This window comes from Caenorhabditis elegans, chromosome X, assembly GCF_000002985.6.
Source record: "Caenorhabditis elegans chromosome X".
NCBI lineage: Eukaryota > Metazoa > Nematoda > Chromadorea > Rhabditida > Rhabditidae > Caenorhabditis > Caenorhabditis elegans.
In genome coordinates, this window is record NC_003284.9 from 16421031 (window position 1) to 16440597 (window position 19567).

General features: G+C 33.5%; 1 protein-coding gene and 4 non-coding genes across 5 annotated transcripts; 3 read left to right on the plus strand and 2 right to left on the minus strand.

Moving 5' to 3' along the window:
- The first annotated feature begins 2831 nt into the window (after positions 1–2831).
- T24D11.6 lies at positions 2832–3018 on the plus strand. The gene has a single exon (NR_072869.1). It is a non-coding gene; the product is annotated as an Unclassified non-coding RNA T24D11.6 (non-coding RNA).
- Positions 2832–3148, minus strand: T24D11.7. Its single transcript, NR_072868.1, has one exon. It is a non-coding gene; the product is annotated as an Unclassified non-coding RNA T24D11.7 (non-coding RNA).
- A 600-nt stretch (positions 3149–3748) lies between these two features.
- Positions 3749–3896, plus strand: T24D11.3. Its single transcript, NR_072870.1, has one exon. It is a non-coding gene; the product is annotated as an Unclassified non-coding RNA T24D11.3 (non-coding RNA).
- T24D11.2 lies at positions 3749–3896 on the minus strand. Its single transcript, NR_072871.1, has one exon. It is a non-coding gene; the product is annotated as an Unclassified non-coding RNA T24D11.2 (non-coding RNA).
- Positions 3897–11412: 7516 nt separating this feature from the next.
- On the plus strand, positions 11413–19567 carry nssp-91 (Neuropeptide-Like Protein). Its single transcript, NM_078267.5, has 4 exons — positions 11413–11538; positions 16691–16801; positions 18907–19034; positions 19306–19567. Exons 2-4 carry the CDS (start codon positions 16715–16717, stop codon positions 19331–19333), a joined length of 243 nt encoding a protein of 80 aa, NP_510668.2. The 5' UTR covers positions 11413–11538; positions 16691–16714; the 3' UTR covers positions 19334–19567.

The window sequence follows — 19567 nt, forward strand, 5'->3', positions numbered from 1 at the left end:
TTTGGGTGCTACCAACTAACATTTCGAACTTTTTTTGTTGGACGAAGTATTTTGGTGAAGTAGACTTATGTTAAGGTTATTTTTCAATGACTTAAAAAAACATGGACTAAAAAATTCAATGCGTAATATATCAAGGCAAAATATTAAAAATTTAAAAAGAGTAATACAGAAAAATCAATAAAAAACACCTTAGGTTTACAAATTTTTTTGGACAATGTAGCACAAATTAACCCAAGATAGCTATAATTGAAAGATTACTTAAATAGTAAGTTTAAAATGGAAAAATCCGCTCAGAAAAATAGAACCAATTTTGTTTTTTTCTTATAATAATATCCTAATATTAAACTGGAAACAGAAAAAAAATAATGATACGTTAAAAAAAATCATTTTTAATCTCAACTGTTATAAAAGAAGTGCTTTTTTTCAACATGTGAAAGTGCAAAACTTTTGAAAACATAGTCGATTTTGTTTATTATATCAACAATATTTTTTCATGGAATCATTTTTCCTTCTCTCTATTCAACAAAGAAACCGAAAATTTTCATAAAAACACCTGCAAAAGCGTGTGTAAAACTTTTCTGTTTTGTATCTGACAACAACAGGCTCATTACTAACAAAAAGGTAAGCAATCTGTGTCGGTAATTCGACCGGTTTTTGGCGGCTGTCATGTTGAAACTAAAACATGAAAAGAAACACCATTAAAATTAGAAACAGTTAGAAATACATGGGTTTTGAATGACAAGAGATGGAACGGTTTTGGTGGGTATAAAATAGAAACATCATCATATGAAATGGCCTTCAGAAAATGAAATTCACAGTATATATTGTGGGGTGTTTTTAGAAATGTTCAATAATTCCGGTACAAATTTAATGGTAACCAGACAGGGTTATCTCAAATTTTTTAGTTTAGCCAAAAATATCTGAAAATAGATTTCAAACTGAAAATTTTGGTTAAATGTAAAAATTTGAAGATTTGTTTTGAGAATTTTATTAATGTCATAGAGTAGCGTGTTCTCAGTGCTTTTAGACCTGTACGACAAAATGGTCCCACTACAATCGTGTGATGACAGTAGTGTATAGAAAAAAAAATTTTGCAGCTACGCTCAAAATTATTCAAAAAGCCCATATTTTTTGAAAGTTTGCCAAATTACCAAAACTTTCACAGCAAATTTTTGAAAAATCTAAAAAAAATAGAGTGTTCTATTTTAATATTCGGATGTTGGTCTACATATAATAACTGTATTAAATTTTTTTCGGGTATTTAAAACATCCCAGATAAAAAAATTCCAACTGGAAAACGAATAATAACCAAAATAATTTACCAACAAAAAAGTCGAAAAAGACGGACAAATTCGGTGTGGTGGCGGGGGTTGACCGGTATACCGGTCATTTCTAAAGTGTGTGCACTATGCGCGCATAGTGTTCTCAAGGTTACCGCACCGAGTTTGGACAAAAAGTAGTACGTGGCCGAAAGTGGCAGAAGAAGAGCAAATCTGTTTATAAACATCCGCTAATGCTTGCAATAAGTACTAATGAGAAGAGCGGCGACAGTTCAGAGAATGGCGAACAGGGAGCAAGATGAGTCAGTTGTTGATGGAGAAGAGAGGAAAAGAGGGGGAGAGAGAGTTTATTTTCTATGCGGATCGGGAAGCAGAAGCATAGCCAAAACACTTCATGTTTGTATTATCAGTGGAACCAACAGTACGGTGGGAGGATGGAGAGGAGTAACAATTTGTTCTCTACGTTGCCGATTTTAGTTTTGACGTAAAGTATGTAAAATTCATTTTTGGAATTTATTAAAAAAAATAAAATTGCGACACCTGATATACAGTTCAGTATACAGTTCAATGAGAATGATTCGTAATTCAAAAAATTTGGATTAACGCTTATGCTTTTCTGAAAATTTTATATTTACTGTCAAAAAGTGACAATTACTCAGTTTTTGCCACTCATAATTTTGGAAGTCAACCAAAAAAAAAATATTTTTTCTTACATTTTTTATACTGTAATTTCATTTCAATTATTTGTATTAAAACATTGTAGGGGTCGAGGCATGCATTATTATTCTGGATTTCCTCATAAGCTCATATTTTTCGAATTTTTGCCAATTTGCCAAAACGTTAATAATGAAACATCTAAAATTTCTTGTGTTTTATTAAGATATTTGGTCGTTTTAGACTCTATATAGACAAAATCCCACATGGTGCTACTCCACCTTTAAACCAAAATTTTGAAAATAGGTTATTATGATTTCGCAGTTTTAAAACTATATTGAATACATACAATTATTCAAACAATTCAGCTACTCTACCTTCAAAATTGAAAAATGATAACTAGCACAAATTCAGGGTTTTGCATATGATTTGAAAGTTTCATTCAAGATCTACTCAAATTGGCCAAATTTTGAACATTTTCTGATTTCTAGAAATGTTGAATTTTGCTGATTATTTGAAACCAACATTGTTTATTTATAAAACGTGAAAAAAATTGAACTTGTAAGAAAAAATCTTACGATTTTGTGTAATTTTTCTAGATTACCTATTTACCTAGTGCTACTTATCTTCAAATTTAAAATTTTTTGTTGATAGTTTTCAGTTTGAAAAAAAAAAGTTTTCAGTTTGAAACCACACATATATATTTTTCAAATAAATACGGATTTGAAAAAAAAATACTGGATCATAGGGACAATTTTTAAAATTTCAAACACAGTCTCGACGGTCTCGACAATGGATTTGAATTTTGAAAACAATGAGCGACCTAAATTTCAAACAAAAACCAGGTTAAGCCACTCTCACACACACACACACAGGAAACGTGGGTACGGCATACATTATTCAGCCACACATATATAGAAATAAGAGAAAATAATCGGTTTCTTCTCATCTCGATCAACGAAATCCTGATTTGACGAGACGAGAAGCGAGAGGAGGGTAGTGGAAAAGAAGAACTGGTGGGACGTCGCCTTCCCGTCACTCCTCCCCGAATCTTCACGACTTCTTTATTCTGCCCGTCTTTCTTTCTATTTTCCTCTCTATTCACTTTTCATGATTGAAATCATTTGCGGTTCATACCCTCATTATCGAATCGAAAAAAAGAAATGCAAGACCTCCCAGGGTTTTTTAAATATATTTTTCAAATCAGAAGTAAAGATGCTGTAAACAAAAAAAAAGAATTGTCACATCTTTTTAAATAAAACCTATTGGAATGCAAATTTGTTGGCTTTTGCATTAATGTTACAAAAATCAATTTATAAAATTAGGGGTTTCATCGGAAAGCATTCAAAATTAGAAGAAAATTGAGTAATATTTTATCACCCCTTTATTAACAGTAAGTTTTCAGGTAAAACGCATTGCAAAAGTATGAACATTACAATTTTAGTTTAACCTAAAAAATTGGCAGTTCATAAAGAAATTTTCCAATATTTTCCAAAAATTTCCAAAAAAAAAAAATCACCAAACTTCGAAACTTTAAAATTAAAAAAAATTTGAAGGCCATATAGAAATTGGGTTTGCATTTCATTTCGATAAAAATTATTTATTTCGATCGAGCTTTTTAATATTGGCATTTTTGTCATCTGAGAAAAGATTAAAAATTCTGAATGAAAAGGTATATTCTTTTCCGATTTTAAAAATCAGAAAAAAATCTACAATTCTCTTAAAATTTGAAAATGAAGCAATACGAAATTGAATCAATTCCAAATACTCAAAATGACAGGTAAATGTAGGTAATAGAAAAACGGCTAAGGTTCTAATGCCATTCGAAGAAACATGAAAAAACTGAGAAAACGAATTAAAAACATACAGGTTTTGAGGGTCATGCTTTCTTTCCTTAACCGATGATAAATACAAAAAAGGGGAGAAGCGGTGACAAGGGCATTTGAGTCATTCGATCACACCTATCAACTACGTGAATTTGTTTTTCAAAAAATTATTTGGCAGGAAACGAAAACGTATGGAATTTGAAAGGTTTTTGAAATTTATGCTTGTGTTGCGTAAACTCAGAAGTCCACTTTTTGGTGATTTTGTCTTAAAACCTATAATTCTTTGCATTTAATAATCGAAGTCCCTATTTAAAAAAATATATATATAGCTTGATATTCTTCGAACTGTTATATATGCTTTGAAAACACGTTATTCTTTTGTTGCAGGTGTTCCGATAAAAAAAGGTTGAAAATATAACCGCAAAATGTCTGCCGCTCCACTATCTTCTATAACGGAGTTTATAATAATTTTTCTACAGTTTGCTTGTTGAAAATACAAAAAACTAATATTTCTTATTTTAGAATGCAATTTGATCAGGTAAAATCAGGTAAATATTGATCACTTTTCCAAATTTATTTGGCATTCGAAAATTAGGCTTGCCTTCCTCTGGACCAATTGAAAATTAGTCTTGCATGCAAAACTAATAAAGAAAATACCGTATCTGCTGCAGTCTTGGGCTACCATGCAGGCGTCATAGCGCCTGCCCGCCTTACCGCGCCCTCCGCATGCCTTATGCCGCAAGCCGCGCCTCCTGTATAGTACGGCACGGAACCCGAAAAGTGTCAGACGCGACGAAAAAGCCAGCTTTGTAGTATGTGTTCTAAACACAAAACCTTTGACTTTTCGCCATAAAGCAGAAATGGGGCGAGAGGCCGACGTAAGGCGGGCAAGTTGGAGGCAGGCATCAGGCCCTGAAACCGCGCATGTCTCCCATGGAAGCCCTACTGCTGACTAAGTATGTCAGGGCGTAAATCAGTGAATTCTATCAAAAACAGTAAATTGGATTTCGAAAAACTACCTATTTGGATTACGGCTAAACACTAATATTTATTATTTTTGAAAAATAACAATTACAGTGAGCCGTTTTTAATCAAAAAATGATGTTTTTAACAGTAGTTTGTTTCTCATTGAAACCCAAGACTTTTAAAAATCCTACAAAAAAATCCAAACTTGTCATTAAAAAAGTAGTATTAGGTTAGCACCGGAAAAGTAAAATATGAATGTGTGGGACCATTATAATGTAAACCGCAGATGTCTGAAGCCGTCTCCGTCTCTTCTTCTTCTCTACTTTCTCGTTGCCAAGCAACATTTTTCGAAGGTGAAGCGGATGTTGGTGAGGAATTTTGAAAAGTAGGTAGCAGGAGTTGCGAAATCTACGGAATTATGTATATATCTCTCTTTTGGCAGGCTGGAATAAAATGTCGGTAAAGTAAGGGTGGTATTGTTTCCTTTACCAATAAGAAGTTCCTTTCTGAAAATCGCAATTATCCGTCTCAACCACTTGTATTTCTATTTTCGCTAAAAAGGTGAAAGCTGGTCTACCAATTCTTATTCTTTTACACATCTCTTTCCGCCACAAGTCATTATCGGATTCAAGTCGGTTGTAGAAGTTGGACGGAAAAACATACAGCTAGAAAGGAAACACTTTTTTCTCCCACGCAGAAAATCCTGAATTAGAAGTAATCTGACGTTGAGGATATGGGATAAAGGTTGGGGAATATGCTGCAAATGTGAGAGCAAAAATTCAGTGAAGATGCGCTGTCTGAAAGTTTGCAAAACATGATTTATCGTCAATGTTTCTGATTATTTTTAAAATATTAACTCATAAACGTTTTAATTTTGATTGGTTTTAGATTTGTTCACAATTTTTTTTGTAATTTGAAAGCTGATGTCAAATTTCAAAATAGAAAATAATTAGGTATGATTGTTACAGACAACGTCCTTGAAAATTGTTCTCGAAAGTACTTAAACGTGAAGCTTCAATTTTTTCAGCATTTTTTGAAAGAGTTTCCAGAAATCACAGCACTAACTTCGCTCCATGAAACTAAAAACTTTTTGAAAACGTTCTTAAATTAATTTTGGTTTCAAAATTTGAAAATAAATAAACCAAAAACGTTTTTTTTCCAGTTTTATGAAATTTTGCAGTTCTGGATTTTTCAAAAAGTTCAATCAATATTTTGGCAAACTAAGACATTTTTGATAAACGAGGTTGTTTTAAAATCACTATAATTCTTTAGAAAATTTATGTGCAAAATTAAGAGCGGCAAAAACTGGGTAATTGTCATTGTAACTGTGAATAAAAAAATAATTAATTTGAACATTTATTTTAAAACTTTTAATAAATTCACTTTTGAGCACTTTTGAAAACAACTCTACAGTTATATCATAACCCAAATCACAAGCCAAAAATGTGTTCTTTTTTTTCATAATTTTCAAATTACATATGTATATTCTACTAAGAAAGTTTGTAATTTTAATTGTTCTACTCGTTTTGCCTACCCACAATTGAATTTGATATCGCAAATTTGTAAGTCTAATTGAAAAATAATACTGAAACAGTTCAAAAAGTTCAAACTCTGGGAAATCCAGACTCGGTTCAACTTCCTGGCTTTTTAAGGTTGGTTTTTGTGAGCAAATTTACACTTCTGACAGCCATCTGAATAAGAAAAGCGTATTTTCAGCTTTGTTTGAACGAAATTAAAATATAGAAAACAAATCAAAACAAGACAATTTTGAAATTGCTATTGTTATTATATGTGTTTTACAGCCCTGCGTGTTTTAATATCCAAATATTTTTAGGTCAATATTTTTTCTAGTTCTTTTTTCAGCAAAAAAAACGTTTTATTTCAGCTTTTAAAAATAATAATTTACCTTTTTTTTTTAACACTGGTTGCAATCTAAAATTGGGAAATTTGCCCACAGAAACATTTTTTTCAGTCAACTTTTTTCTTAAAAACTTCCATAAAAAAACAGTTTCCAATCAAGTTTCACGTTACGATAAACTAATTAAAAGCTTGCTTTTATGTTACAAAAGTACATACGTCAGTTTTGCAGAGCTACCCTTCCACAGCCCGATGAAACAAATTTCTGCAAACTTTCAAAAACTTTTCAAATGATATTTGATAGGGAAGGGTCCTCTTAATTTGTGTAATTTGAAACAAGTTCCGGATAAAAATGGTTTTTAAACAAAATTCCGCGTCCCTGAAACCTTATATGTTTGGAAAGTTCACTTGGTTTTTTCCAACTATTCTAATCTCATTTACAATATCTGAACGTAATTACCAGTGCTACTTTGGCTCCTATTTTGGCCCAAAAATAAAGTTCGAATCGTTTTTAAAAATTGCCAAAAATTATTTTTACCCCCAAATTATACAGCATTCAAATACAATCTTTGCCCATTTCAATGTATGTGTATGACACATCTTGTCCGACACAAAAAACTTGATTTCGTGTACTTTACGTAGTGAATCAGGATTACTCTTTGAACAAGAAACCGGGAAAAAAAGCAGTTGAATAAGATTATAAAAAAAAATTTCAGACGATTCAATGTTTGATTCCATCAATCTATTCAATTCGTTAGAGGTTGTGAATTTTTGAACTACTTGAAAATTAATCTGGACTTGAAAAATTTATAAAATTATTGGATGTTCAAAGTTCTTGTCTTGATTCAAAATGTACTCTTCAACTTGAAATAATTAAAATCCAGAAAAACGCCGGAATTCAAATTTGAATTGAAAAAAGTGAGAACCTTTTACCAATTAAAAAAAAACTTTTGAACATTTTTACCTGTTTCTCGATAGACTATCTAGATATATTGTCCGTTTTATATTAAATGTGCAAAATTTATTTGGAACTCAAAAAATTATATTATCTAAGTCAGGAATTTTTTTATTTAAAGTTTGAGCTCAGCCTTTTGTTTAAATAACAGCAACTATTTTTTAATTTTACATTCATAAATCTCAGAGTGACGTAGAATTCAAAAAACGCATAACTGCCAATACCAGTTCACTTTCTTCTCGTATTCATCATTTGATTCATATTCAAACCTCAATCACCAAAAAGTGTTGCCTTACCAGTTAAAAGATTATAAGCATTTAATGTTCAATGGTCCCGGTAAATGTGTTTGTGTTTTCCTCTAACTCCGCTTCTTGGCTCCTACGCAGAACAATTTTATTTTTTTTATTTTCTCTGTATTTTGTCGTTTTCATAAATTATGCAAATCAGTGTTTATCGGAATTCGAAGATACTGCAGAAGTATCAATGGTCATGGGGTTGTCTAGATTTTTGAGGATGTTTTTAATAATTTTTTTGGTATTTGGAATATAATGTAGTTCATACTTCTTTTATGATTTTTCATGTTCTACTTTTGAGTTCAACATAATGTGGGTACATGTTTATTATTAGAAGTTTATGTTCGATAATTTTATGTATTGTGAATTTAAATAGTTTAAGCCTAAATGGAGCATATTTGGAACACATTTTTAAAAAGTTTCTACCAGTTTCTCAACAATTTGCCTATTTTCATATCCAAATAAAAACTCGATTTTTCTAGTTTTCAAGCTTAATTTAACAATCACTCATCCGTAAACTAAAAAAACAAGCAACTCGAGATCAAACTTGCTAAATTTTCATGAGATAATTGGAAGAGTTGTCTGAAAACAAAAAAAAAGCAATATAAATTCTGCTTCAAGTTTAATGCTCGTCATTTGAAAAAAAACATTATGTTTAATTTTTACATTTGTATACCTTCAAAATATCAAAAATTTTCAAATAGTCTCCAGAAATTTTATATATTTTTAATAAATTTTAAAAACAATATAAATACGGAAAATATGTTCTGGAAAAAATTCTGGAGGCCATACAAAAAAAAATTCACCGTTTAAGAAAAAAAACTAAGCTGTTGAAAAATATGTAGTAATTCTGAACGGCGTGTGTCTCAATTTAATAAAAAGAAATTCTTTTAAATTATGTCAAAGTATAGTAAGTTATATTATTCAACCAAATAAATTTTACCGTGACTCTATGCATTTATTGCACAAAAATCTTCAACTTTTCACACCACACACCCTCGAAGGGTCGTTTAAACTTAAACTTTTGAATACTTAAAATATTACCAATACTATTTGATACACTTACTATTTCTTGAATTAATTTGAAAAAATTACCTAATTATACACTTTTTTTCGAAATTTGGACACTTTGCCGCGTTGTGTCACATGTTGCCATGCATGATTGCAATTAGCCTACACTTGTTCTTCCGCATTCATCACGATTCTTTGACTAATATGTCCATAACTAACTAGGAAATTTTGCGTTTTGCAGACTAACTTTATTACTTTTTGAAACTTTTTGTGAAACAAGTTATTTCATTGACTTGCATGGCAAAATTTCCTTTTGGAAAACTTCTATAGATGTACTTTTTGGGAACATAACGCAGTCAGCATATTAGCTTTTTTTTTTATTTGTTTTGTATCAGGATGTTCAGTTTTCTTAACTCGATTTAAAAAGATGTACTTGTACAAATTTGTGCAGTTTTGCAAACACACTACACTTTATTGCCAGAAATTTTGTGTGTTCACTGCATATTTCTTGGACTACTCCAGTTTTGCGAAAAAAAAAATTGCAAAAACTTGAGGAAACAGTAGCCTAACCATAAATTCGTCTCTTCAAAATTTGCTTGTACCCGTCATAAATTGTTCTTTTCAATTCTGAAAATAGAATACATACATTCGCGTCATATTTTCGGTTTCTATGTCATAAATCTGCTGTTGCTCGTGGCTAGCCAAAAGGCCCATCCCTTTTTCTTTACAAAAACACACATTTTTTGCCAGAAACTTGATGTTTTCTTTTGTTAGCGCATGAGACTGGACTGGATGTTCCTTTGAATTCACAGTTTCCTTTTATTTAGAACCGAAAACATTTTTTCCAGATTTTGAACTGGTTGATTTTTGACTTAAAATTCTTGCAGACCTAAGAACTATTTTTATCTCTATATCAAAAAAAAGTATATTTTACAAGATTTCAGTCCATTAACTCCGCAGTTTGAAATGTGTTTATAGTGTGAAAATCGCACAACAAAAACCATTAGACTTTGAGTTCAAAACGTTTTCTTGGTCTTTACAAAGCTTTTGTTTCAACAGGGTGGTTTCTGTGGTTTCTGCTTAAATCTACGTCACACTTTGAGTTTTTTTTCAAAATATTAATGAAAAAAAAACATGTTTCTCGAATACCAAGATATCTTGTCTGTGAAATTTTCCTTTTTTAGTTTGGGTTTAGACACATATTTTCGGAAATATTTTATAGAAAGTCTACATTGGTACACTTACATCACATGTTTTGATGTTTTGCTTCATATGGTAAAAAATTGACTGATTTTATAGATTTTATTGATTTTATTCAACATGATGTTTTAAGAACTTGTAAATTTACTGTTTTTTTTTTTTAATTTTACACTGATTCAGATATGGGGGCTTTAATAACAACCTGGTTGGTTTTCACACATGGTTTATACAGGGTATAATGCGGCTGTAGGTAGTAAGAAATGTTAAGTTTTATATATCATTACCAGCGGTGGCCCGCACCTCCGGCGCGGCTCCCGGCTTCTGGGGCTGAAAACTAATTTTTTTGAAACTACCGTCATCATAGAGTACTCCTACCATACCACTATTGTACCACTACAGTATCCCGACTATAACCCTCCAGAAGCCAAAACTTCAAAAGAGCTACAGTGCCGTAAAGAAAAGAACTACAGTGCCGTAAAGAAGTCGCCATAATTAGGGGTCCACCTTGTACTCCAGAGGAAATTTGGAGTCAAAATAATTGTGATACCATAAAATATGGGTAGATTGTATCCTGAAGTTAGTACGCCCATGGTATCGTTAGGAGAAGAATTAGGAGAAAAAAATCGTCTGAGCAATAAAATCGAGGTTTCGAAATTGGTATATTTTCCAAAAAATCCAAAAACTGAGAGCCACATCAGGTGTTTGCTTGGAACGAAATATTTAGTCTGTTACGCACTACTTGAACCACAGTGAACCGTTCGTTTTGAAAATTGAAATACCAAAAAATACATCTCAATAAGGCGTAGAGTATTTTTGAATCTATTTGCAAATGCCTGAAAGTAGAACTAGGTATTTTAGTGCCTGATTGGTACTTTCAAGTCAAAATTTCATTTCATTTTGACTTCCTATAAATTTTTGAACTTTGATATTTTGTATAGCGCACGAAGCCTATGACATTTCTTGTATTTGTGGGGTCCAAACAACACCTTACCTCAATTGTTTCTCAGTATTCTGTTGTCCGACCTTTCACGCACTGACTAAGGATGAAAAGTCAAGGTAACGACAACGATTAAAGTGTGCTTTGAAGTGTTGATTGTTCAAGAAATCGTAGCCCCCAAGATTACTTGTTTCCCCGACGATTGTGCTCCACGATTTTTCTTCCTCTTGTTTCACCATCATCATTTTAAAGCGGAAAAGCGTTTTTCGGTGTTTTGAATCTTTCTTTTTTTTATTTCGTTTTTCGTTTCTCCTTTTCCAAGAAAACGTCATCTAACCTTTTTCCTTTTGATGGATATGCACTTTTGAATATTGTTTTGGTTTGGGCGGAGTTCATAATGGATTTGTTGTTTGAACGGTTTTGTATAAAGCCTTCTATTGAACGTACTTGCCTATCATCATCATTTTCTATGCGTTCTAATATACTTTAAAACACAATTCAACACAATTCAAGTTTGCAAGAACACAATTAGTTTCGAGCGTAAAAGTTGTGTATTAAGGTCAGTTGAAGCATCAAAGCGTGAATAGTGGGCAGTAAGTTTGATGTGTTCTTAGAATTTGCAATAAAACGTGGTTGAAGAGATATTTATTTTTAAGGTAACATAATAGTTGTTAGTTTTACCTCACTAGGGTGTCCCGTATGGGGTCAGAAAAAGGTACTTGTGTATTATTTTCCCTCATTTTTATATTATCCATTTTAATACAACGTGATGTCCATTTTCCTTCTTTAGGCTTAGAAATAGTTATTTCCTTAAAGGGTTAAGGATTAAAGGACGATCCGTTCTCCAAGTGCTATGCACTGCGGATCTGGGAGTCAGGTACGCTGCCCGGTGAAGCTCCCACTGGGCTATAATTTAAGCCACGTCCTAGCCGGGGACTGTGGTCCAGTCGTGGATTGCTTCACTTCCCAATAGAGGCTGGGTGAACCTAGGGGGTGAGACCGGACTTGAACTCGTGACCTCCAGATTGCTAGCGGCCACCACTACCGACTGAGCTATCTGCCCCCAAACTCCGCGTTTTTATTTAAAAATTTATTTGAAAAAATGAGGGGACATAATACACAAGTACCCAGATATTTTACACTCAAAATAATAAAACCGCGTTGCGTGTACGCCAAAATAGGCCCCGCCTTTTAATCGCCCACTCACGAGGAAAACGCAAAAAGCGGTACCCCAGGCAATATCAGCCGCCGACATCATTCGAGGTCCGCGCACCACACTATTTTTCTCACTGTTGGTGTGGCGAGCTGTCCCCCCCCCTTCCTATTTTTGCCTTTTTCCCGTGAGTGGACGATTAAAAGGCGGGGCCTATTTTGGCGTACACGCAACGCAGTTTTATTATTTTGAGTGTATATGAAAAATTTTTTTTTTCTGAGGACAAATACAATTGGAACAACAAATTCAAGGTATAATATTGTCAGTCCAAATTTACATTAATACGTTTATCACTTGCTCTGATGTTTCATTTTTACATCTCCGTAGAAATACATTTAAGAGAATAGGTATCAACAAACAATTTATTTATCTGATCTGTTTTATAGATACAATTAATATTTTAATTGTTTTCAGCAAACTGTACCGCGATATCTATAGGTAAAAAAATCAATGCGAAAAATTAATCGAAAATTATTAACTTCAAATATAAAATATCAAGTATAACCAGCTTCTCAATGTGATAGCGGCCTGGAATTATTTTATTTTTTATTAGCATCTTTCTTAAAGCATTTTTCATCGTTTTTCAAGAGATTTTTTCAATGAGTGAATCTAATTCCAGGACCCTGCGACAGTACTATGTTGTTAAAACTGTAGCTTAAACTGTACCTGGAAATGCGGGTTTTCACTTTAGGAAAGTTCATTCTGGCATTCTCTTCATATCAAATTTCATCCTCAAAACCAATGCTACATAAATTTCCAAACCAGATGTGTACGGCAAATCTCAAAATTTGCCGAACTCGGCACATTCGGCAAATATCTTTTTTCAATATTTGCCGAGAACGGCAAATTCGGCAAATTCGGTAAATTTGCCGAGCTTTAAAAACTGGGAAAAATGTGATATTTTTTGATGTTTTTTGGATCTCCGAAAAACTTAAATCTCAACACTCATCTGGTTCCTGAATAAGTTCCGTATTGTCAAATTTTGTAAAATTTTCAAAAACTGTATTGCCAAATTTTGGACGTGTGCGGCAAATTTCGAAATTTTCCGAGTTCGGCAAATTCGGCAAATCCACTTTTTGAAATTTGCCGAGCTCGGCAAATTTGCCGCACACCCAAACCTTCGATCTCCATTATCAAAGTTCACGTACGAAATACCAGCTCTCCGGTAAATCTGGTACTCTTTAGAAAAAAAAAAAACTTTATTGATTTTATGATCTCCAGACAACGCAACATTTCCTAGAAAGCTGAGAAAACTTCCTTCCCAAACAAAAAAATTAACGACCTTAGTTTTTGATCATCAGTTCTTAGCAAAAAAGGGCCCACGAGGAGCCCAATAGGAAACGCGGTTCTTTGCGCCGAGTGCAATTTGGCTCTGCATCGTCCCTGAATTATTCCTGTTTCACGATCCGCCTTCTCTTCTCCCCCCCCCCTCCCTCACCCGCTCTATTTCTGGTCAACAAGGAAATGTGCAACATTCGGTGCTCCAGCAGGAAAACATCAGAAACATCCACTCACTTTGCACTAAACTTGTTATTCCAGTCTGACACTAGTCATCGCATAAGTTCTTAAACTTTCAACATTTCTGATTAACTACTTGTCACTTGCATCCATTGTCCTCAACTTCATCTAACCACCTTTTCAAAAATCCATCATAATTTGTCTCCCGGTCCGTTATTCCGTTATTCACTGCTCTCAGAAAAATGATGCGGTCGGTCACACCAGCTCAATTAGCTTCTTTCACTGATGGTGTCACATGCAGAAGCCCCACCCACTACTTTCATCTATCTACCTTTGATAAACAAGTTCAATCATTCTTTGTGTATATCGCTTGCTTTATTATTGGGCGACGTGCGTTTTCAAAAGGTGTAAAACACAACTGATCTCGAGCTTCAGTCAAGCCCATCGTAATCAGGTTCACGTTATTAGTTGTTTGTTATTTGTAGCACCCCGTGTCATAACTTTTACAAATTAGGCGCCGCTTCAATAGATCATTTGAACCAACTTTAGAGTTTGTACATAGCACCATCCACTTTATCTTTAAAAATGTTAAGTGTCAATTTATGGGTACCTTCACAGAAGATTATAGAAAGCACTTATCTATTTTTTTGGCTTTAAGAAAAAGTAGTGTTAATGAGCTAGAACAGTCATGTATTTGTTCCAACTTGTGTGGTTTTTCTCAAAAACTTTCCAGATTGGCAAAATCGGTACGCGCAAGTGGTAGTGTACCACTGTCTCAAAAAATCGCCGGTTCGATTCCCAATTTCCCACCCCAAAAGCCCATCCAGCCGGATTTTAAACTGGCTTCACGAAATGTAAATCGGCCCGGCCCTATCGCTTTTTCTCACTTACCCCTGAGCCAAACGGACAAACTTTACCTTTGCTATTTTAAGGGCCTGACGCCTGCTTTCAACCTGCCCGCCTCACGCTGACCTCTTTCCTCATTTCTGCACTATGACGAGAAATGAAAGTGTTTACACCACACAGTGGTCCTTTCGCCGCAGCCGACACTTTTCGGGATTTGCGTCGCACTATACACAAGGGGCAGCTTGCCGCGAGAGGCAGGGAAAGGTCGCCGCAAGGCAGGCGCGGCAGGCGTGTTGGCGCCTACATGAAAGCCCTAAAATTTTTTCCAACATAACTGTGAACACAAAATGAGACTTTATTGAGATTTTTCAAAGTTTAAAAGCTAGAACAGTTAGTATTAAGCAATTTTCTAATTTAGTTTTTTATCAGTTGAGCGTAATTCTAAGCTTCATCTTAGTTTTGAAATATTTACCTGTTTTCCTTTTACACCAGTGTTTTTGGCACAATCTCAACTATGTTTGTTACCCTGTTCACTAGGGATGAGCGTTTTCAATTTAGAGCAATTTCAAGAAAATCGTGATTTTTAGTATCGTGAATATATAGCGAAAGTTAATTTTTATACATCTTTTAGCAAAACTTCAAGACTATTCTAATTATTAAAAAATACCTTTTATAAGTTTTATGCATTATATTCTGGGATAGTTTTTATTTTTATTTTAAAGCCGATAATTTTTGTACCATTTGGCTCCCTTTTAGCATTTTTTCAAGATCTAAAATGGATTCGATGCTTATGCATTAGTCCTGTGAAAATTGTTTTTAACAATACATTTTAACTTATCAAAACATTTTTAGTAAGCTCTTGAAACTTTTCAAAAAAAAAGCCTATTCCTCGCACACCCCCCCCCCCCCCCCATACTATATCACATCTTGAACTTTTCATACCGAACATTTCAAGATCAAAGTTGTTGGGTGTAGTGAGACACCATATCTCGTCGAGACTAATTCATCATATCCTACGCAGAAGTCAATGAACTATTCATACCAATTCTCCAAAGATGCAAAACAAAAAAAACTAAAAGTTCCCTTTTTGCGGAAAATGTATACACTTCATTGAAAAAGGGAAAAACTGAAATCAAGCTGCCGGGAATAATTTCAGTTTTTCAGAGATACCCTGTAGTGAAAAAATTATAATATATGGACATACAGTTAGTGAGGACAAATTTTTAAACAAATTTACTGCATCCGCTCGATCATAAGGAACCCGTAGATATTGCAAATCGTGATTTTAATTGTTAGACCTTTTTTGGCTTGTTTTTTTTCAAATTTCAATCAGAAAATTTTAACTCATTTTGTGGAACATAAATTCCCAAGTTGTGAAAGAGTAGTCAAGTCAAAAAAAGCTTTTAAGATTTTCCTTTGATCTTTCTGGTGAATTGAGCTTACTCAAGATTGAAGTCGGTGTGTGTCGTTGTCAATTCTGATTGAAAAATCGATATATGCTAACGTTTTGAGCTTTTCCCCAAGTTCTCAGAATTCCCATACATTTCTTCACTCATTTTTTTCCCACAATATGTGTAACAAATAGGTTATTATGAAACGTGTAAATATTCACTGCTTTTCTGACCGCGCGGGAATATTCCAGTAATCGGCATATCTCCCCATCCATCAGGTCAGATATTGTCATTTCACTCCTCCCTACCCTTTTATGGACTGGAAAAGAGTGGGGGGAGGGGGGACAAAAAAATGATGGAAAAGCTGGAGAGTTTGAATATTTGAGTGTGGGTTTAATCCAATAAAATTATGTCATCCATCTGCTTGAGCTCTTCTTCACCACCAACAGAAAGAAAAACGGGAGGGATAAGTGATGTTCATTAATCCACCCCGCCTTCCACTTGATTCCATTCCCGCCCACTTTTCTGGAGTTGAGTTGTGGGTATAAAACTGAAACCGAGGGAAGACTATCTCACAAAACATGTTATTGTTTCCAAAACATTTCAATTAATCCTGCTCTAGTTTGATCTTTCAACTTTCATATACCAAATTCAAATTTTCCACCCAATCTCTAGTTTTTTCTTCTGTACGTGCTTTGTTTATAAATAACACAACAACATTTAATGAATCAAATCAAATAATTGGTTCCTCGTCTGCCCATTTACCAATTTGTTCAACTAAATGAACGCTGAATTTGTTGCAGGTACTCTCCAAAGGGATTTTCTGCATGTTACGCCAACTTTTCATCGCATTTTTCTGCTTTATCTGCCTTACGGCAGCAGCAGCCGCACAACGGTTTCTGTACAATCCGAAGGTATGTTTTAATTTTTGGAACAAATTTATGTATACTGGTACTTGTATATCTTAATAATTTTCTGATAAAACAAAAAATAACATGATCAATAGAAAAATACTTTTTAAAAAGATACCGTATAGGTTCCCTTTATAACATAAAACTTTTGAATAGACCAACCTTTCTGTCATAGGATTATTGTGGCAAAAATAAAATATTATTTTAATTTTTGAAAAATTGTCATGAAGTAAATTATAAAAAATCCATTTACAAACTGTGAAACCGTAATTTTCCTCATAAGCATGAAAAGGAATTTATCACAGTTATATATATACTAGTTAAAGTGTTTTTGAGTTTTTTTTTAAACTAGGAATACAATGCCAAATTTTCCCAAAATTTGAAAAATTCGTCAAAGGTTTGAAGTAGAACATTTACTGAAATTGAGTAACAAGCCATTAAAGTAAAACTATAGAGGTTAATGTAGAAAATACAGTAACTGCACTACTCTTTCTGCTCGAAAAATTCGGAACAATCACAATAGGCTGAGAGTTTTCCAAATTTGAAAAAAATCACCACAATCGCGAGTGTGATGTTATACGTGCAAAAGCTTAATTTTAGTAATATAATAAAAATAATAAAAATACGAAGATTAGTCTTCGATCTTTTTTTGTATTATTTATTTTGAAAATGCGAGCTCTCTTTTTAGACAAAAGGTGTAATGTTTTTCTTATCCTAGACTATTGCGGAGGATTTTGTAAAGGACTGAAAACACCACGTGATAAAAAAAATATCTTTCTAAAATTTGTTTGCTTTATATAATTAACAAGTCAATTTCAAAATTTTTGTGTTAGTACTTCAGCTTAATTTTTGCCGAAACATTCCAATCAGTATTGATTTAATAGGCTCACATAGGTTCAAGCAATCTTTATTCTTTAATTCCAATGCCAGATCCAAATAAGTTTACCTAAACCAATAAGTCCAACATTCTCACGCTTTATATAATTCTCCCACCAAAACACCATTCTATGACATCTGACTACACACTTATGTTAGTGTCAGAAATAATTTCTGGAATTGAGAGGGTGTTGAATAATGGCAGGGATTACCATACACATATTCACCCGAACAATTGAACAATAAAGATTGGGCAGATTTTCACTATGTTTTTCCTGTTCTCAATGCAGGATATCAAAACTCATATTTCGACACCTAATCCGCCGGTTTCAAACCAAAGAGAGAGACTCCCTCACCTGAATAGCATCTAATCTGACGTAGTATTTTATCTACGTTGGGTATTGTAAAGGTTATAGGCTTATTTTAGGATCCTGGGGATTTTCATAAATTTTCAAGTTATGGATTACTTTTCCAATGCTTATATCACTCAAAAAGCTATTTTGGCTATCAGTATGGACCACACAAATATTTTTTTTTCCAAAGTTTGATTTGAATTTTCCGGATATTTGCAGCATTTGAAGAAAGTAACTGTTAATTATAGATTTGGACTGTTTTTATTATTATCTGTTCTTTCAAATTATCGAATTTCACAAAAAACTAAAACCTGTGGTGTCAGAGTGCCCCAGTTCGCATTGATCTACAAAAATTGCGGGAAATTAGACGCATCTAGATGCAGATTTCTGCATTTATTTTATGGTTAAGAGTGCTGACGTCTCATTTTTCTGGGGAAAAATTCCCGCATTTTTTGTAGATCAAACTGCAATGGGACAGCCTGGTTACTTACTTATTATTATAGATCAAAAAAGTTTTAAAAAAATTTCTCAGTTAATAATGTAGTGCGGCAAACTTTGAAATTGATATAAAATCTCAATTTTTCCAATTTCAGCTTTTCGAAAAAAGTTGCGAATTTCAACAAAAAAATCAAGATTTTTTACTCAGATATTTGGAATTTAGAGAATTGAATTTTTTTTTTTGGAGTAGTACTGTAACCAATTAATCAATATTAAACGAACAAGTATAAAACTTTCTTATCAATAAAATAAAATTCCCTCCTCCTCAAAAGTGCTAGACAAATTGATTAATTACTTCAAGCTACTTCATAAAATAATCTGACGTGGTCCACCCAAAACCACGTCATCATCATAAAGTCTATCAAGCCTCTTTTTTTTCAGTTCCAGCCATCCTTCAATGATGGAAACTCGCTAGAGGGATTCGGAGAGTACGCCGATTACCTACCATCAAAGAGGGCATTTTCGTTCCAAGCAGCACGTGGCAAGAAGAGTATGATGGGAGAGAAAAGGTATGTGTTCTTTACTTTTATTCCCCTTTTCCTCAATTTTTCCTTACCATGTTCTTCTGTCATGATGGATCATGTCCAGGGGCTATAAATGGGGATGTTTGAAGAAATTGGTTCCGCTTGAATACATGCCTAGTTGAAGAACATTCCTACTATTTGAGCATTAGCAGAAGCTAATTTGAGTATGCATACCAAAAATCATCTTTAGACCCCCCGACTAATTGATGAAAGCGTAAATGTCATGGAAAACAAAAGTGATGTCTGACATTTCCAGATATTCGTACTTCCCATCTCGCGGCTAACCGATGTTCACCAATGTCACCCCGTCGCCTTCTCCACACACCGACCTTTTCGATACATTATCTTCAATTCTCAGCAGAACCCATGATAAAGTTATTTGCAGAACCATGTTTTTTATCTTTCCCAGTGTCGAATAATAAAGGCATCATGTTATGTACTGTCCACATTTTCCACTACTTTTCTATCTTTTCATGTCAGCTAGCTGCTTTTTAACAGAATAAACAGAGCTCATAGAA

Coding starts and splice junctions, on each gene's coding strand:
- nssp-91 (NM_078267.5), top strand. CDS start 16,715: ATGTTACGCCAACTTTTCATCGCATTTTTCTGCTTTATCTGCCTTACG. Junction 16,802..18,906: donor GGTTTCTGTACAATCCGAAG/GTATGTTTTAAT, acceptor CTTTTTTTTCAG/TTCCAGCCATCCTTCAATGA. Junction 19,035..19,305: donor AGTATGATGGGAGAGAAAAG/GTATGTGTTCTT, acceptor TGACATTTCCAG/ATATTCGTACTTCCCATCTC.